The 26,525-nt window shown below is 45.5% G+C and overlaps 1 protein-coding gene across 1 annotated transcript in view; it reads right to left on the bottom strand.

Moving 5' to 3' along the window:
* The window catches only part of LOC147750562 (uncharacterized), a 245,567-nt gene that overhangs the window by 28,182 nt on the left and 190,860 nt on the right, over positions 1–26,525 (bottom strand). The window contains exons 12-13 of the mRNA XM_086929621.1: positions 23,197–23,304; positions 4,547–4,660 (exon numbers count right to left, since the gene is read on the bottom strand). Of these exons, the coding sequence (XP_086785747.1) occupies positions 4,547–4,660; positions 23,197–23,304 (222 nt within the window). The remainder of the gene's footprint in view (positions 1–4,546; positions 4,661–23,196; positions 23,305–26,525) is intronic.

The following is a 26,525-nucleotide window of genomic DNA, read 5'->3' as shown; positions in this document are numbered from 1 at the left end:
ACTATTAAGGAAGTTATCCTGGATCACCTGGGATTAGACCCCGAGGCCTACCGCGTCCGGTTTAGAAAGGAAAGAGGAGTGGCTGGGGAAAACCCAAAAACTTTGTATCTAAGACTGAAGATGGCTGCAGAAAAATGGTTAAAGCCAGGCCAAAGAAGTAAAGAGGATGTTATGGACAGCATAGTCTTAGAACAATTCATGGAGGCGTTGCCTTACGGAACTCAAAGGTGGCTACGCCAACACTCTGGTTTAACCGTAGCCCAAGCTATTGAAATGGCCACCAACTATTCACGAGCCCAACCCAGAACTTTTACTTGGGACTCTGAAAAAACCAGCAAGCCACCGGTAACACTGAAAAGTGACAAAAAGAAACCGGAGCTACCACCTCCTGTCAGGCAAAAACCATTGAGGGTGGATAACGTACCGTTTAAGGGGCCCCAGTGCTTTGACTGCGGGGAGTGGGGACACATCGCCCGGATGTGTCCAAAAAGGAAACCAGCCGAAGAACCAATGGAGGTTGGCTATATTCCCCGAGCTGTAATGTACTCTGCAGAAATGGGTCCATCGTTCTATGTACGTATCCGGATTAATGATAAAACTATACGGGGATTGTTAGACTCAGGGTGCCGACAGTCTGTAGTACAGGAGAAATTGGTTCGACCCACACAGATTATTCCTAAAGAACGAGTGCATATAAGGTGCGTCCATGGTGACGTGCGACCTTATCCTGTAGCCCAGTTGGTCATTGAACCTCAGGATAGAGCCCCAGTGCAAATCAAAGTTGGGGTCATATCAACCTTGCCGGAAGATATCATTTTGGGCATTGATAACCCCGACTTTATGTCCCTCTTCCAGGATAAATTGTCAGCTCAGGACAAAACAGCAAGTGCTTACATAGCAAAGGAACCGTGGGTACTGGATAGGAATTTTAGGTTTGCACAGGCTAATGACTCTATACTTCTGAATGCGTGGGAGGCCGCACATGTTGCACAAACTCTCACTTCCCCGACGTATCCCAGATTCGTGATACAAAATGATTTACTGTACAGGGAAGGAAAGGCAGGGGATGACCTTCAGTTAGTAGTGCCATCTGCTTTCCGGGAACAGATCCTTTATTACGCCCATTCACATCTCACAGCAGGTCATTCAGGGGCCGAGAAAACCACCCAGAACATCGTACGACATTTCTTTTGGCCAGGCCTTTACAAAGAGGCGGAATTATACTGCAAGAAATGTGCAATCTGTCAAAAGAAAAACTTGACACGTCCCCAAGCTGTCCCGATGCAACCTATGCCTCTCATAGGTAAACCGTTTGAAAGGGTGGGGATGGATCTTATCGGACCCTTACCCCGGTCTTCCAGCAGAAACACCTATGCCTTGGTTATAGTGGATTATCACACTAGGTTTCCTGAGGCTTTTGCATTAAAGGCTCCCACTACCAAGAATATAGCGGACAAAATGGTTGAACTGTTCGCGAGAGTAGGATTCCCGAAAGAGATCCTTACGGATCAAGGTACCCCTTTTGTATCGAAGTTAATGAGAGAAGTATGCAAACTGTTAGATGTACATCAAATTAAAACATCAGCATATCATCCTCAGACAGATGGCCTCGTTGAGAGGTATAACAGATCATTGAAAACAACATTGAAGAAGATGCTAACTGTAGAAAGCAAGGAATGGGACAAACTTCTTCCCCTCGCCCTGTATGTGTTGAGGGCTCAAGTACAGAGCAGTTTGGGATGTTCCTCTTTTGAGTTATTGTACGGCAGGCAACCCAGGTCCCTCCTAGAGATAACCAAAGAAGCCTGGGAACAGGAAGGCTTAGAGGAACAAAGATCTCTCCTAGAATATACCCAACAACTACAATCCAAGTTGGGAAAGCTCAGGGATTTGGCATATTCCCATGCAGAACTAAGACAACGAAAACAGAAGTCTATCACGATAAGGGGAAAAGGTGGCGCACTCTTGACAAGGGTGATTGGGTGTTGGTATTGCTTCCTTCTTCTACACAGAAGTTTAAAAGTGAGTGGTTAGGACCATACCCCGTAATAGACACAATAGGACAAACTACATATAGAATCCAGTTATCTCCCTCCAGAAGCCAAACCTTTCACATAAACCTACTAAAAAAATGGATAGGACCCCCTCCTAAAGCAGCCCATTTTGGTTTGCCGGTTAGTGATTCACAAAGTACTTTAGAACAGTTACCAGTCAACCCAGAGTTAACGGAACAAGAGAAAGAAGGTCTGTTAAGGACTCTCAGTCCCTTTTCTCCCATATTCTCCGATACCCCTGGTCTAACTCATCTGACAGAACACCAAATTCAGACAGAGGAAGGGAAGATAGTCAAACAACGGCCATATAGGATCCCGGCCGCTAGGAGAGGGGATGTAAAAAGAGAAGTCGAAGAAATGCTCAAATTGGGAGTCATCAGGCCCTCTCACAGTAACTGGTCATCTCCTATAGTGATGATCCCAAAACCAGATGGATCCACTCGTTTTTGTATGGATTTCAGGGCTTTGAATGCCATATCGGCCTTTGACGCCTATCCCATACCACGAGTGGACGAGTTAGTTGAAAGGATTGGAGAAGCAAAATATATAACAACGCTAGACCTTACAAAAGGCTACTGGCAAGTGCCCCTGAGAGAGGAGGACAGGAAAAAAAACAGCCTTTTCCACAGAGGAAGGACTCTACGAATTCAATGTACTACCCTTTGGCTTACATGGGGCGCCAGCCACCTTTCAAAGGTTAATGAACCGAGTCCTATCTGAACTGAACCAGTATTGCTCCGTCTATCTAGACGACATTGTGATATTCAGTAAGACCTGGGAAGAACATTTGAGACATGTACAGAACGTCCTACAGGCCCTTAAAAACGCAGGTTTGCATGTTAACGCAAAAAAATCAAGAGCCGCGTTTCCCAGGGTAAAGTATTTAGGTTTTCTGCTAGGAGAGGGAGTCATAGCTCCACAAGAAGAGAAAATCAAGGCTATCATGCAGACCCCTTTCCCATCCACCAAAAGAGACTTGAGGGGATTCCTAGGCCTCATAGGATACTACAGACGCTTTATAGAGAACTTTGCGGCCAAAGCCAGCCCCTTGACAGACTTACTCAGCAAAGCTTCCAAGCCCTCTCAGTTGACTCAACCATCAAGGGAGGCTAGGGAGGCGTTTGAGGCACTCAAAAGAGCTATCACTACAAATCCAGTGTTGATACCGCCTGACTACAACAAAACTTTTTCATTGGCCACTGATGCCTCTGAGGTAGGGATTGGGGCTGTGTTGTCGCAGGAAGGGGAGGACGGTACAGAACACCCTGTACTGTTCCTAAGCCGCAAGTTGCACCCCAGGGAAAGGAAGTACCCTACAATTGAACGAGAATGTTTGGCTATTAGGTGGGCTGTGGATAAACTGAGGTATTATCTGGAGGGACGTCCATTTGTACTCTATACCGACCATGCTCCATTGCAGTGGATGCAAAGGAACATCTCCCTCAATCCCAGGGTTCTCAGGTGGTCCTTGTTTCTTCAGCCCTTCTCCTTTGTCATTAAACACCGCAAGGGGAGGGACAACGCTAATGCGGACTTTTTGTCTAGATCGCCCCTTCTCCCCGATCGGGAGAATCCAGGGGGGGAGGTGTGTAACCAGGTGACCGGGACAATGACTGATAGTCAGGGCAGCAATAAAGAAGTTACCTGGTGGTCTGTTAATGTTGAAGAAATGGTTGCTCCTTCACAGGACGAGCCTTTTGCGTGGGGAGCTCCGTCGCAAGAAATACAACCCGGCCCCTTTAACTGGCAGACAGAACAGGACGCCGGGACTGCCCCTCGTGACGTATCCTTCCTTTCATTGGATAAAGCCCCGGAACCTTGGAGGTCGGCGTGTGACATCACCTACGGAGGAGAGAGCCGCGGTGAGGAAAGCGTGGAGGAAGGACGCCGCAGAGACGAGGAAAACGCAACGCCAGGACGAGAAGCAGACGAGGCTGGGAAAGGTGAAGCCCTGTCCGAAGAAGACGTGCCAGGAGGCCAACGAGACCGCGCAGCGCCGTGCCACACTCCCGAGGGAGGAGTGTGGCTCCGACAGGTACGGGACAGGATCTCGAACTGGGTGGGACGGCGGGGACATTCACCCGCAGTAAAAAGGCTCTCAACCCCTTAGTATTCCTGCACTACCCTTCTCCGTAAAGTACCCTCCCTCACGCCTGTCACTTAGCACTCGGTAACGACTGAAGCACTTGTAGGTGACCCTCACTCCCTGGTTCCCCGGAAAGGAAGAGTTATAGGACGTGACAGTAATTGGTCCTTTTCTGTTGTTTTGTTTCCGGCATATCCGATGCGAGAGGTCCTTTGGGAAGAAGCGCCAGCCTGACTCGAACCGCTAGAGGAAAGAACACCCCCTCCACAGTCGGCATCACGGATCCTGCCGGGTTTGCCAAGGAGAGACTAACTTTCCGAAAAAAGAAACTTTATGTTAAAATAAAACCCTCTTTACCAAGGCACCGTGTCCAGTCCATTCCTGACCCCCCTTTACAAGCACATACCTGATGAATACACATCACTGCTTGTTGTTCTCTTTGGCTCTTGTGGATAGCATAGATTTCCCTTTTGTCTTGTGCTAATCTTCACTGAAGTGTTCACATCAATTAACTGATGTCCTGTTAACATAAAGAGACATTGTATGATCGATTTAAAGAATGTTAAGCTTGAAGGTGTCAACTTTGTTTTTTTCTGATCTCGTCACATTTAATTTCGTGGTTAACCATGAATTACATTCATCAATGCATGTTGGAAATACTATGGGTGTTCCTCATTGACATTTTGCTAAAAGGACTATCTGTTTGTGCATCGATTTTAGAGATGTAAGTGCTTTCTAAAGCTCTGTAAGGGAGACAGTGGTGTGGATGTGTACAGAACAGTTTTTGTCTGCTGCACATTAAGTGCATTAAAATGCTTCTCCCTGGATTTTTATGCGCGCAAATACACACCCTATTGAGAACAATCATCTCTATCTACTTGCAACAACCACATTATATATTGAATGTGTTTCTGTAAACTACTACTGCAATTGGTATCTACATCATATGTGGCCTTTATGTATGTCATGCAGCATCAAACTGAGTGATTACCATGGCTTAGCAGTATGTACTCAAAAAAGCTCCCACTTTTCGGTTTCTACTTATTTTTACACATAAATATAGTCAGAAAATAGTTCAGTTCTCGGTTAATATTTTTTTAAACATAGAAAACTTGAGAGACAAAATCTTCATTTGAGTGTCCCTCCATGCCAGTGATCACTTCAAGGATTACAGATGTATATATTGACAAGACATAGATAACAAGCATACGAATACCTAAACCCCTGGCGATTTTGGGCCAGTACACTCACTGATGCATCTTACACCTGTGTAGCCAGGCCTGGCACCAGGTTGAGGTTGCCACATACAGTGCTGATGATGACTCGCAGCTGAGGCTCCAACCCCCCTCTCTGCATCAGCCGAGTCGAAACGTTGACGCTCTTCCTAACAAGACCTGTACCAGCATTCCATCTGTTATACCTTGCAAATGCAGTGAGTGCCTATTGTAATTTACAGAGTACATGTAAATGAAAGTCTAACCTTGGACAGGTCAACATTGTCTGGTCTTTTTTACCAGTAGTTTTCAAAGTCTCTAACTGTCCTTCCTTATTTCTATGATTAGCACCTTCACTACCCACCACCACTACTCCACTACCCTTTTACTCCTTCTGCGCGCAACCTATGTCTAGTGAAAGGAATCTATGACTTATTCAAAATAAATGTTGATTTTTTGTCATATAATTGGGCGATTTTCTTCTTTTCTTCTGTGTGTTCTCTTGAAATATGTATGCATAAATAGGTATTGTATGCATGCATGAAGTAACTTGTGAGGGTATTAAATACAAGTGTTGTAGCATTGTACACAACACATACTTTGTAGAATTGAATTTAATTCTTTAAACGAATTGGTCACCGACCATTTTTTCATTTCCACATACACACACACAGAGCCACACACACACAGAGCCACACACACACACAGAGCCACACACACATACACAGACAGACAGAACCACACACACACACAGACAGAACCACACACATACAGACAGAACCACACACACACAGAGCCACACACACACACAGACAGAGCCAGCCTAATGGTACTAATAAATGACACTCTTACTACTGCTCTGAACGCATGAGTAAATGAAATGCTAAAGGTGAGTCACTCAGCTACGCACCTGAGAACGCCAGTACTGTGGGACACCATGGAGAGACAGTACCACTGACAGAGGTTACTGGACGCATGGTGACCAATGACTACCTCAGAACCCCTAGAAAACGTCTAATCGGTTTGAGCTGAAGAACAAATCTACAGTCCCAGACTTGTGCGGTCTGTGTGAGCTTTGGGATAGCCCAGTTGTTCGTGTGAGCTGACAGATACCTCTGCTGTTCCAGGCCTGAGAGTGATATGTAAACTGAGGGACAGCCAGTGGCGTCACTAGGGGGGTGCGGACCGCACCGGGTAACACCATCACATGGGGTGAAACCAAAATGCAAAATAGACAATAATCTCATAGCAGAGAGACATATAATCATACACAGACAGTAATAATTACTGTCTGACTACAATTGTATGTCTCTCTGCTGTGAGATTATTGTCCAATTAAATTTTAGCTATAATACAACGTTTGAAACGTCACTCATGTGACGTGGAGGCTCCCGGACCCGCCGTTTTCATCAGCCCCCGGACCCCCCGGTTTCATCAGCCCCCTACCCACGCCCACGGTCCCCAGCTGACTGAAAAGAGTTTCACTCAGAAAACTCGCTAAACCAGAATAGGGAACGACCTAACACCTCCTCTCAGTGAGCCCAGTGGGCGGACTCTCCTTCATTGGTGCTCTGAGACGATACCACAAGCCAATCGCATGGGGGCGTGGCCCGAGCTGCCTATGGTAGGCAGAGGCGCCAGATAGGCTCTGCCCTCTTGCTCCGTGCACTCCACTGACAGAGCAGGAGTCTGGTGAACAGGTCCTGAGGTGTGTGAGCCCCTGTTGTGCCATGGTGCCTCTTACCTCTGTGACAGTGTGGTCGCTTCTGGCCTGCGCTGCACAGACTGCTCTCCAACAAACACGTGGGTGATGGTCTGGCTATTTTATGATGCCATTGTGCACTTTACTCTTGTAAGTAAATATGGAATAACCCGTTTTTTCCACATCAGTTCTCCATTCATTTAATTGTAAAAGTAAGTTCCAGAAAAAAGTAAAAACTTAATAGATTGTTTTTAAATAAAATTGGGGTTGCCTGTATATTTTGCACGTGCATGTTCATTTATTGAGGGTATTGTTTCTTTGTTGATCCTGGTTTGGACGTACTCCGGTTAGAGGCACAGAGTAAGGGGCAGCCTGTGTAGGTTGGCCAGCAGAGATTACTCCAGTATCTTGGTGTGGAATGTGCCGCTCACCGGAGAGCGCGGGAACTTACTATTTCGATTATTAACCGCCCGGGATGATTTTCTTTTAGCAAAAAGTAAGGGAACGGTTTTTGTTAAAATAAAAAAGTGTGGGCATGTCGTGTTCCACAGATCGCGCCCACTTCGACCTCTGGACGCAACTACACCCAAACTTCTAGCGGGGGGAGGGGTGGGGTTTGAGGATGGAATGATTATAAAACTTCGAACTATGGAGGCAAAGCTTTCAAGTGAACTATAGTGTAAATGACTTGTAGGAGCTCCTTTCACTTTTAATGGCACTCAGCACCAGCCGGTGCTTGGTTAAAAGAAAGGATAGTTGGCTACTAGAAAGGAGAATCATTTTAAAGCTCCCTGCTAATCAAAATGATGTTTTCACCTTTACAAGCTCACTTCGCCATGCCCACAGAGCCTTTGGTGTAATCAATCATATTCAAGGCAGCAGGGCGTGGAGCCGGTGAGCAGTGATGCCGCTGACGCGGGCTCCTCCAGAGTAAAAAAACTCATCTCTCCTAACGCGAGACCTGCTGAGGATGGCCATGTAAACTTTAACTTATTAGACTTTTTACTCGGCCTGACGTATTGATCCTCTGCTACACCGATGTGGCCCATAATGCTGGATAATGTTATTGACGAGCCATCAGTCGTGCGGAGAAGTGTGTGCCTTGCAGCTCTCCCTGAACGGCAATTCCACAAAAGTCCTATCCGCGGACAATAATGGAGGGAAGGCGGAAGAGGCAAGCGCAGTACTCAGGGCAGGCCTTATTTGGACCGTGATGGATTAATGAAGAGCATATGCTCTCTAGCAAAGAGATAGAGAGATACGGCTCTCCAGAAGAGCCATTTATTTATAAAATAATTATGAATAAACACCGCGCCGCAAGAGCACCGGCCGCGGTGGGTATTTCCTGCAGCTGTGAAAACGGGGCAGATGAGGGGTAGGCTCCCTCCAAATTGAAAATAAACAGCGGGGTGGGCACCCGCTTAGGAATTAAAAATATAATGCGACCCGCGCAATAAAAACAATCACATACGCGGTGGACCAGGCCATGAACCCCACCATGTTTCTCCGAGGTCAAGCAGAAATGGATCGGAGAAACGCCCCGTCATTTTCAGACAGGGGGGCGTGTTTTTCTTTCTCTCCTCTTCCCATTGGCTGGAATGTAAACAACTGGAGTGTTTTGACTTGTTGTTGTTTACATTCCAGCCAATGGGAAGAGGAGAGAAAGAAGCGAAAAAACAGACCCCTCAATCCGAAAAAGATGGGGCTTAAATTGACAAACAAACCTCTTCTCCAATGGCTGGCCGCCGTTTAGGAAGCCAGCCAATGGAGAAGAGAGGCGGATTTAGGCCCCACTACTAGAAACATAAAATCTCGCCAGCGAGACTGCGCAAGCGCAGCCTACGCTAGCCGAGACCTAAAAACAGGATGGAATTTTGCAATGGAGCTTTAACAGCTGCATATTTTAACATATGCTAGTACTACAATGCTATTGTTTTTTAGTGGAATGTTTTGTTTTATTTTCATTGTCTAAAGCTAGTCAGTGCACTGAAATCTCATAGCTATCAAATTGCAAATGTACATGTATCAGTTAAATAAATGTGGAAATATGTAGATGCAGCTTTAATTTTTTTACCTGCTAAAAATAACAAGCATTTACAATGCAACGGTCTCGCCTTTGCAAAAGTTTGAGCTAATGGCATTGTAAATGACAATGCCATTTATTTATCTGTTGTCGAAACCAACACAAATAAAAAAAAATTCATTTAGAATGCCAATAGCTCTAACTTTTCAAAACGCAAGACTGTTGCATTGTAAATGCTTGTTTACCACTGGTCTGCTGCCTCAAATATGTTCTAGGCTTATTTTGTGAAAAGGGGGAGGGGGATGAAGAGGGAGAGAGAAAAAAGTGAGAGAGAGAGGGGAAAAGAGGATGGGGAGGAGAGAGGTGAGAAGAGGGAGAGGGAAGCGGGGGAGAAGGGAAGAAAAGGGAGGAGAGAAAGAGGAGAGGAAGAGATGAGAAGGGAAGAAGAGCGAGGAGGAGAGGAAGAAGTAAGAGGGAAGGAGAGGGAGGAGGAAAAAGGGAGATGGAAAAATAGGAAGGAGGGGAGAAGAGGAACAGGAAGGAGTGAGGACAGGAAGGAGTGAGAGAGATGGGAGTGAGAGGGAGAAGGAAGGAAGATTATTTTTGTGTCTCTGCTTAAAGTTTAACATTCACCACACGCCCCCAACTTTTCAAGTCTCACGCCCCCAACTTCTTTCAGCCTCACGCCCCCAACTTCTTTCAGCCTCACGCCCCCAACTTCTTTCAAGCCTCAAGCCCCCAACTTCTTTCAAGCCTCACGCCCCCAACTTTTTTCAGCCTCACGCCCCCAACTTCTTTTCAAGCCTCACGCCCCCAACTTCTTTTCAAGCCTGACGCCCCCAGCTTCTTTCAAAGCCTCACGCCCCCAACTTCTTTCAAGCCTCATGCCCCCAACTTCTTTCAAGCCTCACATCCCCAACTTCTTCCCACGCTCTCTGATGCCGCTCATCCGATAATGTATTTTTGTTTTATTGGTCCTTCTATAAACAGAGTACACATTGGCTGCTTTAAAGCATCAGGAAGGGAGGCTGCTGTCTGCCTGGGGAGCACTGTCTGGTCCCCTCGTTCTACTGCCTGGGTCAGATGCCCCCCTCCTCCGGCAGCAGTGTACATCTGCAGTGGTGTCTGGCCCTGGTGTTCCTGGGGCCAGAGTTTATGGACCGAGTATGTTCACCCCCAGAGACACTCAGAACAGCGGGTGGTGTGAGTCTACCTGGAGTTAGGGCTCGTGTGACATTCTTCCGGGTCTCAGAGGTCACAGGAGGCAGGAAGATGATCCGACGAGAGGCGAGCCTAGAGTGCCAATGTATCTGTGTACGTCACAATGTAAACAATAAGAACGCGTGCAGAGCAAGGGCTCGAAGCGGACTCTTGCCCTGAGGATATGGCGTTTTGGAAACAAGAGTAAACACATCTCTCTGCACGGCGAGAAGTAGGTGTCAGGGGTCAAAGGAGGAGCCCTCGAACCGCTTTTGCATCACCCCATTATAAGTAATTGAAACATCTCTTCACAGTGGTTCCACGAGCCCCTCTGTAGTAATAAAAAATAAGAAAAACGTATACAAGCAATGTTTACATTACCTGGGGAATCCAGTTATGCGCAGCGAGCTGGCGGCCGCCCACGGCTTTCCACGCTCAGAGGCTCCGGAGAGTCAAACATCCATCCCCGAATAAAAAATAAAACAAGGGGGGAAACGCAAGCCTTTGTGCCAGCGAGCTGGAGGAGGGGAGGAAAGGTTTCTGGCATCTGCGTGTTTTCTCGCCTCATGTGTTCGGTCGGCGGCTGCAGCAGCACTGCCCCCTCCTGTGAGAGCCGAGCGCACGAACAACAGAGCACATGGCTGGCAGCACACAATGAGCTCTGTGCACACATGGCAACCTCTGGAGCACGCACAACGAGGCACACTGCCCGAGCACATGTGCGTCCATTCATATGCGAGTGGTGTGCTTATAATTTACTCAGCCACCTCGCTGTTTTAAAGGGACAGCGTAAAAAGTAAAACGAGTTCTCGGCATGGCAGCCATTTAAAGAGTGGGAGCACAGGGAGGAGACTGCGAGCGAGCAGCGAAGCTGGCACACACGGCCGAAAAAACAACCCTGGCAAAAAAAAAAAGCATTTGCAATGCAATAGGTCTCGCATTAGGAAAGTTTGAGCTATTGGTCTTGTAAATGACAATTTTTTTTATTTATGTGTTGGTTTTGAAAATAGCTAAAGTAATAGCTTTGTCATTTACAATGCCAATAGTTATAACTTTCGCAAATGTGACACCTATAACCTGGGGTTGCGCTGAGGGATGCTGTGGTGGTGCTGTGGTGGTGCTGAGTGGTGCTGAGTGATAATGTGATGGTGCTGAGTGGTGCTGTGTTGGTGCTGCGTGGTGCTGTGGTGGTGCTGAGTGATAATGTGGTGGTGCTGAGTGATAATGTGGTGGTGCTGAGTGGTGCTGTGTTGGTGCTGAGTGGTGCTGTGGTGGTACTTTGGTCGTGCTGAGTGATAATGTGGTGGTGCTGAGTGATAATGTGGTGGGGCTGAGTGATAATGCGGTGATGCTGAGTGGTGCTGTGGTGGTGCTGAGTGATGCTGGGGTGGCGCTGAGTGATTATGGGGTGGCGCTGAGTGGTGCTGTGGTGGTGCTGAGTGATAATGTTGTGGTGCTGAGTGATAATGCGGTGATGCTGAGTGGTGCTGTGGTGGTGCTGAGTGATGCTGGAATGGCGCTGAGTAATGCTGTGGTGGTGCTGAGTGGTGCTGAGTGGTGCTGTGGTGGTGCTGAGTGATGCTGTGGTGGCGCTGAGTGATTATGGGGTGGCGCTGAGTGGTGCTGTGGTGGTGCTGTGGTGGTGCTGAGGTGGTGCTGTGGTGGTGCTGTGGTGGTGCTGAGTGGTGCTGTGGTGGTGCTGTGGTGGTGCTGAGGGATAATGTGGTGGTGCTGAGTGATGCGGAGGTGGTGCTGTGGCGGTGCTGAATGATGCTGTGGTGGTGCAGAGTGGTGCTGTGGTGGTGCTGAGTGATAATGTGGTGGTGCTGAGTGATAATGTGGTGGTGGAAGAGTGGAGAGGCCAAGACAGTGAAGGGACAGGAGAGAGTGAGACAGAAATAGAGGAAGAGTGGAGAGGCCAAGGAGACAGTGAGACGGAAACTGAGGAAGAGTGGAGAGGATAAGACAGTGAAGGGTAATGCATGTGGAGCAGAAGATAATCAGACAACCAACGCAAAGGGGCAAAACAACGAGATGACACAATCATCGCAGCCAGGACTCAACAGCTGTGTCCTGGACAGCCAGTAGAATGGCAGTGTGCAGTCTTGGCAGATCCGCCTAAATGGCATTTCCATCAGACAGCCATGCAAAAGCAACACATACCGCTTTCTAAGTCCAATGCACTTGAATATTCTAAATGGTCATTCTATGTATAAAGCACACTAATGAAGCCTTCCGAATAGAGTAAATCAGTGTCAGTTCTTTAGGGTGACTATCACTGTCCATCAATGTGCGGTGTCTTCTCTGTTGTGTTGCAGCTGACAGACATTCTTACATACTTTGATAGGATAAGCACAAGGTGTCATTCTGCAATCTGAGCGAAGTTACAATATATGATCAAAGGAAAAGATGTTTGTCTAGTGCGACAATGACAAATCACCCAAAAAAAAGCTTCACTGAGGGAAATTTGTAGTAGTGTTATTCAAAAAAACTGGACGTGATGCCAATGAGAAAAGCTGGACGAGATGCCAGTGAAGAATTTTCAAGGGAGGACAGAGCTCCCGGATACTCAGAGAAAAGGGAGAGTGGCCAGCACGTGGCTTTGCAATCGTCGACGCTGCAAAGCAGAATTAAAAGAGAACAGCGGAGGGAGGTCTCGAAGCTATAAAAATGAATGAATGACTGAGCTGTAATGTTTCCCCTTTTCAGTATTTGGGCATTAACATTAAACATCTGCATTTTCAGGGTCAAGGGATACAAGCATTTAAGTAGGTCCTCTTTCAGCAAGCAGCCACAGTGTGTGCTCTGTGACTGTAGAGGATTGTTAATTAAAGGGCTAAGGGCGGACTTGTAAATCCGTTCCAGTGAGAGATTTTCAGACATCTGGTTCGTGGGACAGCAGCAAAAAAAGTAATACATAGTAGTACAGTGCTCCGATTTCATCTGCCAACATATTTTTGGGATGTCATTTAAAGGACTTAAACTATTTAAAAAATAAGCGCTGCCTGTGGCTGTAAAGGAATGCCAACTCGTAAAGTTTGAATCCCTAAAGTAAAGGCTGGGTATGCAAGTGATTTTATAGTGGTATAGTCAAGATTATTTATCTAGGCCCTGGTCTTTCACGAGAGAGGCATATGCAGTTCTAAAACGTGGGTATCTTCCTGACTTACAGCATTACCGAACACAATGTTTTAAGGCCCCGGGGTGGCTGGTGAATGACTTACAATGACTACCTTTGAATATAAAAATTACACGGAGGATGTAAAATATCTGCTGGGTGTAGTTAGGCACACTTTTCCAAAGACATATGGGCGCATGCCATCAATGTTGCTATTGCACCAGTGTTTATAAACATAGACATAAGCCTTTATACCCAAATAGAGTTGGGTATTGTTAAAGGTAAACTGAAAACGAGCGCTGTGAGGGAGCTGGGCAAGCAGCAGATGGTCCTGTTTATGACCTGCGGAGGCATGAAGTGGCTGGTGGCAAATGGACTCAAAGCGGCCGGTCACTTTGATTTAATAGTCTCGACCTAATACAACACAAAAAGCGGAAATAACTGGAAAATGAACTGTGTTACTCAGTTACTGCATTTGAAAGTCATGTGAGAAGCCTTGGGAACATGTGAATTTATTTTACAGTACTGTACGTCAGAATAAAATAAGGAGAAGAACCATATTATCATTCCGTCATATGGAAACCTAGTTTACGTCCTAGTCTTTCATTTCACGCAAGAGCGCACTCTGGCACTTGTAGTCAAATGAACCCGCTGACCTGCCTTACTTGTAAACTATTAATTTGAAAGGTGGGTGCGAGACCCGAAACGATATGTCTTCCTGACATGAGTCACGTGGTACCCCCAAATGACACGTGACAGTACATCCAGAGTACAGCACGCTTTGCACATTACCATTGGCCCAAAGAGCCATGCACAAGCAATGCTTAAAACTGAGTCACTTTTAAGCATTGCATGTGCTGGTTACCTTTAAAGTACCTTTTCCTTGTAAGTAAAGTAACAGAACTGTAAAAACTGAAGCACACGATAAACTCAAGTACACAATCCAAATACACATACCGTATGCTAAAGTAAAACTGTACAGAGCATAGCGTACAACACCATGAAGCACAGGAGTGTATTTAGTAGTACTTTGCAGCGTGCACTGCAGAGTACATGCAGGGTGTGGATACTGTGAAATGTGAAGCAGAGAGAGCACTCACGCGAAAACTGATGCGAAGTGTCAATAGAACGCAGGATACAAATGTATAGTTCGGTGAAGCGCGGAGTACAAGCAAAACAGTTAAAGCTGTGAATTGAATTGAATTGAAAATATTAGACTTTTTACTCGGCCTGACGTATTGATCCTCTGCTACACCGATGTGGCCCATAATGCTGGATAATGTTATTGACGAGCCATCAGTCGTGCGGAGAAGTGTGTGCCTTGCAGCTCTCCCTGAACGGCAATTCCACAAAAGTCCTATCCGCGGACAATAATGGAGGGAAGGCGGAAGAGGCAAGCGCAGTACTCAGGGCAGGCCTTATTTGGACCGTGATGGATTAATGAAGAGCATATGCTCTCTAGCAAAGAGATAGAGAGATACGGCTCTCCAGAAGAGCCATTTATTTATAAAATAATTATGAATAAACACCGCGCCGCAAGAGCACCGGCCGCGGTGGGTATTTCCTGCAGCTGTGAAAACGGGGCAGATGAGGGGTAGGCTCCCTCCAAATTGAAAATAAACAGCGGGGTGGGCACCCGCTTAGGAATTAAAAATATAATGCGACCCGCGCAATAAAAACAATCACATACGCGGTGGACCAGGCCATGAACCCCACCATGTTTCTCCGAGGTCAAGCAGAAATGGATCGGAGAAACGCCCCGTCATTTTCAGACAGGGGGGCGTGTTTTTCTTTCTCTCCTCTTCCCATTGGCTGGAATGTAAACAACTGGAGTGTTTTGACTTGTTGTTGTTTACATTCCAGCCAATGGGAAGAGGAGAGAAAGAAGCGAAAAAACAGACCCCTCAATCCGAAAAAGATGGGGCTTAAATTGACAAACAAACCTCTTCTCCAATGGCTGGCCGCCGTTTAGGAAGCCAGCCAATGGAGAAGAGAGGCGGATTTAGGCCCCACTACTAGAAACATAAAATCTCGCCAGCGAGACTGCGCAAGCGCAGCCTACGCTAGCCGAGACCTAAAAACAGGATGGAATTTTGCAATGGAGCTTTAACAGCTGCATATTTTAACATATGCTAGTACTACAATGCTATTGTTTTTTAGTGGAATGTTTTGTTTTATTTTCATTGTCTAAAGCTAGTCAGTGCACTGAAATCTCATAGCTATCAAATTGCAAATGTACATGTATCAGTTAAATAAATGTGGAAATATGTAGATGCAGCTTTAATTTTTTTACCTGCTAAAAATAACAAGCATTTACAATGCAACGGTCTCGCCTTTGCAAAAGTTTGAGCTAATGGCATTGTAAATGACAATGCCATTTATTTATCTGTTGTCGAAACCAACACAAATAAAAAAAAATTCATTTAGAATGCCAATAGCTCTAACTTTTCAAAACGCAAGACTGTTGCATTGTAAATGCTTGTTTACCACTGGTCTGCTGCCTCAAATATGTTCTAGGCTTATTTTGTGAAAAGGGGGAGGGGGATGAAGAGGGAGAGAGAAAAAAGTGAGAGAGAGAGGGGAAAAGAGGATGGGGAGGAGAGAGGTGAGAAGAGGGAGAGGGAAGCGGGGGAGAAGGGAAGAAAAGGGAGGAGAGAAAGAGGAGAGGAAGAGATGAGAAGGGAAGAAGAGCGAGGAGGAGAGGAAGAAGTAAGAGGGAAGGAGAGGGAGGAGGAAAAAGGGAGATGGAAAAATAGGAAGGAGGGGAGAAGAGGAACAGGAAGGAGTGAGGACAGGAAGGAGTGAGAGAGATGGGAGTGAGAGGGAGAAGGAAGGAAGATTATTTTTGTGTCTCTGCTTAAAGTTTAACATTCACCACACGCCCCCAACTTTTCAAGTCTCACGCCCCCAACTTCTTTCAGCCTCACGCCCCCAACTTCTTTCAGCCTCACGCCCCCAACTTCTTTCAAGCCTCAAGCCCCCAACTTCTTTCAAGCCTCACGCCCCCAACTTTTTTCAGCCTCACGCCCCCAACTTCTTTTCAAGCCTCACGCCCCCAACTTCTTTTCAAGCCTGACGCCCCCAGCTTCTTTCAAAGCCTCACGCCCCCAACTTCTTTCAAGCCTCATGCCCCCAACTTCTTTCAAGCCTCACATCCCCAACTTCTTCCCACGCTCTCTGATGCCGCTCATCCGATAATGTATTTTTGTTTTATTGGTCCTTCTATAAACAGAGTACACATTGGCTGCTTTAAAGCATCAGGAAGGGAGGCTGCTGTCTGCCTGGGGAGCACTGTCTGGTCCCCTCGTTCTACTGCCTGGGTCAGATGCCCCCCTCCTCCGGCAGCAGTGTACATCTGCAGTGGTGTCTGGCCCTGGTGTTCCTGGGGCCAGAGTTTATGGACCGAGTATGTTCACCCCCAGAGACACTCAGAACAGCGGGTGGTGTGAGTCTACCTGGAGTTAGGGCTCGTGTGACATTCTTCCGGGTCTCAGAGGTCACAGGAGGCAGGAAGATGATCCGACGAGAGGCGAGCCTAGAGTGCCAATGTATCTGTGTACGTCACAATGTAAACAATAAGAACGCGTGCAGAGCAAGGGCTCGAAGCGGACTCTTGCCCTGAGGATATGGCGTTTTGGAAACAAGAGTAAACACATCTCTCTGCACGGCGAGAAGTAGGTGTCAGGGGTCAAAGGAGGAGCCCTCGAACCGCTTTTGCATCACCCCATTATAAGTAATTGAAACATCTCTTCACAGTGGTTCCACGAGCCCCTCTGTAGTAATAAAAAATAAGAAAAACGTATACAAGCAATGTTTACATTACCTGGGGAATCCAGTTATGCGCAGCGAGCTGGCGGCCGCCCACGGCTTTCCACGCTCAGAGGCTCCGGAGAGTCAAACATCCATCCCCGAATAAAAAATAAAACAAGGGGGGAAACGCAAGCCTTTGTGCCAGCGAGCTGGAGGAGGGGAGGAAAGGTTTCTGGCATCTGCGTGTTTTCTCGCCTCATGTGTTCGGTCGGCGGCTGCAGCAGCACTGCCCCCTCCTGTGAGAGCCGAGCGCACGAACAACAGAGCACATGGCTGGCAGCACACAATGAGCTCTGTGCACACATGGCAACCTCTGGAGCACGCACAACGAGGCACACTGCCCGAGCACATGTGCGTCCATTCATATGCGAGTGGTGTGCTTATAATTTACTCAGCCACCTCGCTGTTTTAAAGGGACAGCGTAAAAAGTAAAACGAGTTCTCGGCATGGCAGCCATTTAAAGAGTGGGAGCACAGGGAGGAGACTGCGAGCGAGCAGCGAAGCTGGCACACACGGCCGAAAAAACAACCCTGGCAAAAAAAAAAAGCATTTGCAATGCAATAGGTCTCGCATTAGGAAAGTTTGAGCTATTGGTCTTGTAAATGACAATTTTTTTTATTTATGTGTTGGTTTTGAAAATAGCTAAAGTAATAGCTTTGTCATTTACAATGCCAATAGTTATAACTTTCGCAAATGTGACACCTATAACCTGGGGTTGCGCTGAGGGATGCTGTGGTGGTGCTGTGGTGGTGCTGAGTGGTGCTGAGTGATAATGTGATGGTGCTGAGTGGTGCTGTGTTGGTGCTGCGTGGTGCTGTGGTGGTGCTGAGTGATAATGTGGTGGTGCTGAGTGATAATGTGGTGGTGCTGAGTGGTGCTGTGTTGGTGCTGAGTGGTGCTGTGGTGGTACTTTGGTCGTGCTGAGTGATAATGTGGTGGTGCTGAGTGATAATGTGGTGGGGCTGAGTGATAATGCGGTGATGCTGAGTGGTGCTGTGGTGGTGCTGAGTGATGCTGGGGTGGCGCTGAGTGATTATGGGGTGGCGCTGAGTGGTGCTGTGGTGGTGCTGAGTGATAATGTTGTGGTGCTGAGTGATAATGCGGTGATGCTGAGTGGTGCTGTGGTGGTGCTGAGTGATGCTGGAATGGCGCTGAGTAATGCTGTGGTGGTGCTGAGTGGTGCTGAGTGGTGCTGTGGTGGTGCTGAGTGATGCTGTGGTGGCGCTGAGTGATTATGGGGTGGCGCTGAGTGGTGCTGTGGTGGTGCTGTGGTGGTGCTGAGGTGGTGCTGTGGTGGTGCTGTGGTGGTGCTGAGTGGTGCTGTGGTGGTGCTGTGGTGGTGCTGAGGGATAATGTGGTGGTGCTGAGTGATGCGGAGGTGGTGCTGTGGCGGTGCTGAATGATGCTGTGGTGGTGCAGAGTGGTGCTGTGGTGGTGCTGAGTGATAATGTGGTGGTGCTGAGTGATAATGTGGTGGTGGAAGAGTGGAGAGGCCAAGACAGTGAAGGGACAGGAGAGAGTGAGACAGAAATAGAGGAAGAGTGGAGAGGCCAAGGAGACAGTGAGACGGAAACTGAGGAAGAGTGGAGAGGATAAGACAGTGAAGGGTAATGCATGTGGAGCAGAAGATAATCAGACAACCAACGCAAAGGGGCAAAACAACGAGATGACACAATCATCGCAGCCAGGACTCAACAGCTGTGTCCTGGACAGCCAGTAGAATGGCAGTGTGCAGTCTTGGCAGATCCGCCTAAATGGCATTTCCATCAGACAGCCATGCAAAAGCAACACATACCGCTTTCTAAGTCCAATGCACTTGAATATTCTAAATGGTCATTCTATGTATAAAGCACACTAATGAAGCCTTCCGAATAGAGTAAATCAGTGTCAGTTCTTTAGGGTGACTATCACTGTCCATCAATGTGCGGTGTCTTCTCTGTTGTGTTGCAGCTGACAGACATTCTTACATACTTTGATAGGATAAGCACAAGGTGTCATTCTGCAATCTGAGCGAAGTTACAATATATGATCAAAGGAAAAGATGTTTGTCTAGTGCGACAATGACAAATCACCCAAAAAAAAGCTTCACTGAGGGAAATTTGTAGTAGTGTTATTCAAAAAAACTGGACGTGATGCCAATGAGAAAAGCTGGACGAGATGCCAGTGAAGAATTTTCAAGGGAGGACAGAGCTCCCGGATACTCAGAGAAAAGGGAGAGTGGCCAGCACGTGGCTTTGCAATCGTCGACGCTGCAAAGCAGAATTAAAAGAGAACAGCGGAGGGAGGTCTCGAAGCTATAAAAATGAATGAATGACTGAGCTGTAATGTTTCCCCTTTTCAGTATTTGGGCATTAACATTAAACATCTGCATTTTCAGGGTCAAGGGATACAAGCATTTAAGTAGGTCCTCTTTCAGCAAGCAGCCACAGTGTGTGCTCTGTGACTGTAGAGGATTGTTAATTAAAGGGCTAAGGGCGGACTTGTAAATCCGTTCCAGTGAGAGATTTTCAGACATCTGGTTCGTGGGACAGCAGCAAAAAAAGTAATACATAGTAGTACAGTGCTCCGATTTCATCTGCCAACATATTTTTGGGATGTCATTTAAAGGACTTAAACTATTTAAAAAATAAGCGCTGCCTGTGGCTGTAAAGGAATGCCAACTCGTAAAGTTTGAATCCCTAAAGTAAAGGCTGGGTATGCAAGTGATTTTATAGTGGTATAGTCAAGATTATTTATCTAGGCCCTGGTCTTTCACGAGAGAGGCATATGCAGTTCTAAAACGTGGGTATCTTCCTGACTTACAGCATTACCGAACACAATGTTTTAAGGCCCCGGGGTGGCTGGTGAATGACTTACAATGACTACCTTTGAATATAAAAATTACACGGAGGATGTAAAATATCTGCTGGGTGTAGTTAGGCACACTTTTCCAAAGACATATGGGCGCATGCCATCAATGTTGCTATTGCACCAGTGTTTATAAACATAGACATAAGCCTTTATACCCAAATAGAGTTGGGTATTGTTAAAGGTAAACTGAAAACGAGCGCTGTGAGGGAGCTGGGCAAGCAGCAGATGGTCCTGTTTATGACCTGCGGAGGCATGAAGTGGCTGGTGGCAAATGGACTCAAAGCGGCCGGTCACTTTGATTTAATAGTCTCGACCTAATACAACACAAAAAGCGGAAATAACTGGAAAATGAACTGTGTTACTCAGTTACTGCATTTGAAAGTCATGTGAGAAGCCTTGGGAACATGTGAATTTATTTTACAGTACTGTACGTCAGAATAAAATAAGGAGAAGAACCATATTATCATTCCGTCATATGGAAACCTAGTTTACGTCCTAGTCTTTCATTTCACGCAAGAGCGCACTCTGGCACTTGTAGTCAAATGAACCCGCTGACCTGCCTTACTTGTAAACTATTAATTTGAAAGGTGGGTGCGAGACCCGAAACGATATGTCTTCCTGACATGAGTCACGTGGTACCCCCAAATGACACGTGACAGTACATCCAGAGTACAGCACGCTTTGCACATTACCATTGGCCCAAAGAGCCATGCACAAGCAATGCTTAAAACTGAGTCACTTTTAAGCATTGCATGTGCTGGTTACCTTTAAAGTACCTTTTCCTTGTAAGTAAAGTAACAGAACTGTAAAAACTGAAGCACACGATAAACTCAAGTACACAATCCAAATACACATACCGTATGCTAAAGTAAAACTGTACAGAGCATAGCGTACAACACCATGAAGCACAGGAGTGTATTTAGTAGTACTTTGCAGCGTGCACTGCAGAGTACATGCAGGGTGTGGATACTGTGAAATGTGAAGCAGAGAGAGCACTCACGCGAAAACTGATGCGAAGTGTCAATAGAACGCAGGATACAAATGTATAGTTCGGTGAAGCGCGGAGTACAAGCAAAACAGTTAAAGCTGTGAGAAACGCTTTGTTTCTGCGGATTGCGGAACAGCGCATGACTCTAGTGCAATAAAAGGTACACGTGCAGGTCTAATGTGGCGAGTTTCATCAAGCGGATCACACAAATATATAAGTATTATTACAAAGTCTACAAGACCTGATCGGATGCGGTCCTCTGCTGTTATGTAGTGTAACTAACAGTAATGTGGAGTGAGCTAGGGATGCGCGTGCAGTCATGCAGCGGAGGTAAGAGCGTAGTGAAAACGGCATGCAACTGCATAAAGAGTCGAAAGGTAAAATACAGGTAAGTCGTGTTGTGGAGTGTAGAGCAGAACACACGCTGGTGCATATGTTAATGAGGTGCATTGCACTCCGGTGTACATACAGAACTGTGAATGATATCATGCATTGCACATGAGGGTACACAGGGTTGTGAATAGTATAGTTCAAAACACATGCAGTTGTCAAGTGTACACTACAGAGCAGTGGAGTTGCGCGTTACGAGAAGTTAAGTGTGCGGTGCAAGTTGTTCAGTGCAAAGTAAACAAGGCAGCACTGGAAGGGGGGCTGGGCTCGAAGGAAGGAGAAATGCGAGTCACGGCCGCCACAAAGTGTGAAGCAGCGGGCGGGGAAGCAGATCCCTTTGAAGCTCTCGGAGGCCGGCCGTGAAAACAAGGCAGCGCTGGGAGGGGGGCTGGGCAGAAATGCAAGTCACGGCCAGGCAGCCGTGAAGTGTGAAGCAGTGGGAGGTAGGAGCAAATGGTAAGGGGAGCCTTTGAAGAGCAAGGCAGGGGGATAGAAGCGCGTTCACGAGCACGTGCACTTCTACAAATCCGCATCGTGAACTCAGCTTTCTGGTTTGGCTGCAATAGGTCTCTCTGCGAGACCTAAAAAGGAAACACCCACAATGGCCCACCTCTACATGACGGCAATAAAGGGGCGGGGCTTAAAAAACACAGAAACGCCCACAAATCTGCTCCCACAATGATTGCCACATCTCTCTTCCAATGGCTAGCCTCCATTTATGGAGCTAGCCAATGGAAGAGAGAGGCGGGTTAAAGCCACTATACTGAAATCAAAAAATCTCGCCTGCGCGATACTGCTACGCAGTGAACGCCAGGTTTCGACCTAAAAATGGGCAATACCAACATCATGAGTACAAAATATGGACACTGCTACGCAGTGAACGCCAGGTTTCGACCTAAAAATGGGCAATACCAACATCATGAGTACAAAATATGGATAAAAACAGATCGAAAAACGTAATAAAAGAAATTCAATAAAATTGGAAGCTTTAAAAGTAAACCATCTACTTCCATAGATCTGTCCTACCTCTCTTCTGTTTAGACTTGTCCCTTTTCAAAAGTTTCCCCAACAACATTTTAGTACATCTTTGAGTGCTTATTGGAGCACTTCAGACTGCTTGGAGCACCTGTGCGCCTTTTCTACAGGTGCATACACTACTAATGTTTTTTCTTGGAATGCTCGTGACTTGTTTATTGATTTTGAGAAATGCAGTGAAGAGATTAGCTTTGGTGAAAACTTTATGAAAATGAGGTACAATTTATTTCGCTTTGGAGTCTTTCAAAGCAGCCAAAGTTTAGGGAATCTGAACGTCTTAGCATGACACTGAATATTAATAGTTTGGAAATGGGATGGCTATTCTACACACAGGGTCTGACTCCCAAAGGTAAATTTACAATTTTGTGTAAATGTACTCTTTTTTGCTATTCACAAAGGTATTTTACTAGTAGTATCTTTACAACTGCAGAGTCTCTGCACATAAAAAGATATGACTATCCTATCTTTTTATGTGCGGAGAATCCGCAGTCATAAGTTACTACCAGTAAAATACTGTTCTGAACAGCAAACGATCGCAAATTTACACAAAATGGTACATTTACCTTTGTGAATCCGGCCCACTGTGATGATTTGTAGTCCTTAAAGAGTATCAAGTTAACCCTATGATCTCAATACCTTTGAAATATTATTTGTACGTTTCACAGTGGGGGACAGGAAGGACTAGGACCTTAAATGCTCCAAACTTTAACCTTTTTTCGGCCTGACCTGAAGTGAGATAATCGCTGCAATCTCTTTGATCTACGTCCTGAGGATCCTTTTGAAGTTTCTTTCCTTCTCCTTTGATCTTTAATGGCACAGCAAGTGTTGCGACACCTGTAAATAAGCACATATACTAGTTAATTAGGTTCTTGTGTATCCTAGTTTTTCCAACTTCTTTTCTCATATTCCAGTGAAGAAACAAATCTCAATAAAAGCAATGCTACCTCTGATTTCTACATGACCCTTCTAAATCTCATAGTTTATTGGTGGTGCAAATGATTGACAAAGGGAGAATTTGACCACTAGAGGGCAGGACCTATTCTGATAACTCTAGCCAGACTGGATTTGGGGAAGACCTCTTTAGATCTAATAAAGTGAAGCCAGAATCACCAAATGTTGTGTTGGACAGAGCCTACCGTGACAATATAGAGATTGAGAGTATCAATGCTACAGCAGATGTAATAATAACCGATATCCATCATGGTCCAACAAATGCAGAAAACAATGGTCTGCTGCTAGGGTAAGGCAACGTTTTTCATCAGCAGGAACAGAGTGGTTATGTGCTTATTAAGCTTCTACTGTAGTAATTGTTCACAGAGGTGCAAATGCCTTTTGGTCAGTAGTGGCCCATGGCCATACTGCCGTCATCTTGAGTCAGTGTTATAAAAGGAAATGTGGCAAGTGCATTCGAAAATACAGATGCCAATCTCCATCCAGACCTTTTGCTGACCATTCGACATGAAAATGAGGATATCAAGTGAATATAACCCATAACCAAAATGAAATACATTTTTGAGACATCTGGCTGAAATAAATAAATAGTACCCTTGTAACATCTGATTACACCTTTATTAAAAACAAAAATCAATAGACATTAATAGAGCACTGGATATGACAGTTTTCATCCCAGAAGGTTCAAAGATAATCTTCGTACGGCAGAATCGGGAGGAGCCCCCGCAAGTACACTACGAAAGTCTATTACATTGAGCACGCCAGCCACCTGTTAGATAATCTAAGTAGCAGAGGTTACCCCAAAAATTATTTAAAAACTTTCTCAAAAGAGCCTTGTTCACATCACAAAAATTGCTATTGGAAAAAAGAGTTAATAAAGAAACACATGAAATCACTAGCATTTCCACCTCTTGTCCAAATACCAATCAATTTAAAATTACTCACCAGCAGTGGCACACACAATAACCCAAGTTGAAAAACCTATGGCCTAAACATCACGATAATCAACAACTCAGAAGGACCTGAGGGAACACTACAGCCCATCAAAGGACCATATATATATATATATATATATATATATATATATATATGGTGACTGTACAGTTTGCCAGCAGACAATCAAATAAAGCGTTTTATCTGTCAGGGGTAAGAAATTTCAAACTTTTCCAATTGCAAAACCAAATATTTGCCTTACTGGATCCTCTGCGACAAATTATAGATCTGCAAAACAATACAGGAAGTATGCAGATGGATAGGTTAACATAAATTGAGAACATAGCGGCACCTCTAATCAAACACCTTACCGAGAACACTCCTACTGAGAATAAACTAGAGTGGAATGTACTTGAGGTGCTATCCGAGACCTGAAATCAGACGACATAGAATCCCTCTTCCTGAGGAAAGAAGCCACCCTGTTCCTAAAATGTGACACCCTTACCAGAGGAATGGATTAAGCTTCAAAAATACAAAGGGTTTTTACGATAATCTGGTCCCGCCTCTTCCTATTCTTACCTAACGATCTAGCAGTCCTTCTGCCTTAGGCTCCTGAGGCCATAGGGATGCCATCTAAATAGCAGCTTAATAAAGAGAAACACAATTCCCACTAGGCTCACCAGATATCCTAATCGCTACCCAGCATCTCATACAATTCTATACGCTGCCACTCTCAATCGCAATCAAAATGCTTCCAGCAGCTCCTCACATTACTTACAATCGCTTGGCAAGGCAGCATATTTCCCACATGCATTACCATACGGAACACAAAACCCAACTTCCCACAATCCTCAATAAATCCACATTACAGGCTGACGACACAGACCCTAGGTAACAACACTCATTCGCTACCCGAACGTGTTCAGCAGAAACACAAAAAGCTGTTTCTACATGAATAAACACAGTTTGTCCAAGAAACATATCTCTCTTTCAAATAGTTCTAAGAGGAGCACCACTACTTAACCCCTGAAAACTATAAATCTCATAAGCTGCCATTGACAACTTCGCATTTACTGATACGCGCATGTCGACTTGCCCTCTTCATAATACTGTACTGTGGCTTCAGCCTGATGAGCCCCCATCAATTGATGCAGCAAAACACAATGACACCAGTTTTCCAGGGCCGCAAATCACTCTAAATATCCCGGTGTGCACCAGAAGTGGACTACAAATAAGCATACCATGCCCTGGGCAGACTCCTTGAGTCACAAACCCCCATATACATTAAACAAATGTATGGAAGAAAAACCCAGAACACTTCAAGCCCGTACGTGTCAACTTTTAAAATACTGGACTGGTCTCAAAACCATTAGAAATACATTTTTTAAAACACTTTTCGAATCCATCTTTGTCCCATGTACTTTTCAATCTTTCTAAATTCGAGCTATAAGGCATTCTGCCACAGAGAATCTTGTCTTCACCATTTAGTACTTACTGCTTGCTGACTGTGCACATCTTCACTTCACTACTAATTTTTAATGTAGAAATGAAGAATGTTTCTTCTCTCTCTCTTTTGCAATCTGTGAAATGTTTCTTTGAACAGTGTATATAGATTTAATAATAAAATGTTGATAAAATATTTTTTTTATCTTGTTAGCAAAGATATATGAAAAATTTAGCCGCACAGCCTGAGATTTAGGTTTTCCAAAATCAAAAAGAAGGCGACCACGGTTCAAGAAAAGGTTGTATTTTTGACACCATGTCCTTTACACCTGTTCTTTTTCTGCCAAATGAACTAGAGGCAGTGGTTCAACAAGACTACCCATTATTTGGCAATATGACACAATATTAAATGTTCACTCTTTTTGTTCAATGACTGATACTGAGCTGAAGGTACACATGGCATTCCAAATGAATTGCTATGTATAGAAAGATATTGTACAGCAACAGTCTAGTGATTAACTCTACAAAAGAGCAGGTCATCTTTATCAAAACAGTTGTCGATTGTGCTGTTTAATGTAAAATGGAAAAATGTACTGCTACTCTAGTGGCCTATAATAGTACCATACACCCTTGATTTCTTTGTTTCTATAGTTACATGTTTGGGTAAACCCTAGCGCTGTTGAATCCAAAGAGGCTCTGTATGATTTATTTGTGTTCGGCAGAGTAGA

Source organism: Lissotriton vulgaris, chromosome 1_1 (genome assembly GCF_964263255.1).
Source record: "Lissotriton vulgaris chromosome 1_1, aLisVul1.2, whole genome shotgun sequence".
In the NCBI taxonomy this organism is placed as follows: Eukaryota; Metazoa; Chordata; class Amphibia; order Caudata; family Salamandridae; genus Lissotriton; species Lissotriton vulgaris.
The sequence above is the reverse complement of the archived record's forward strand: the minus strand, read 5'-3'. Positions and strand labels throughout refer to the sequence as shown.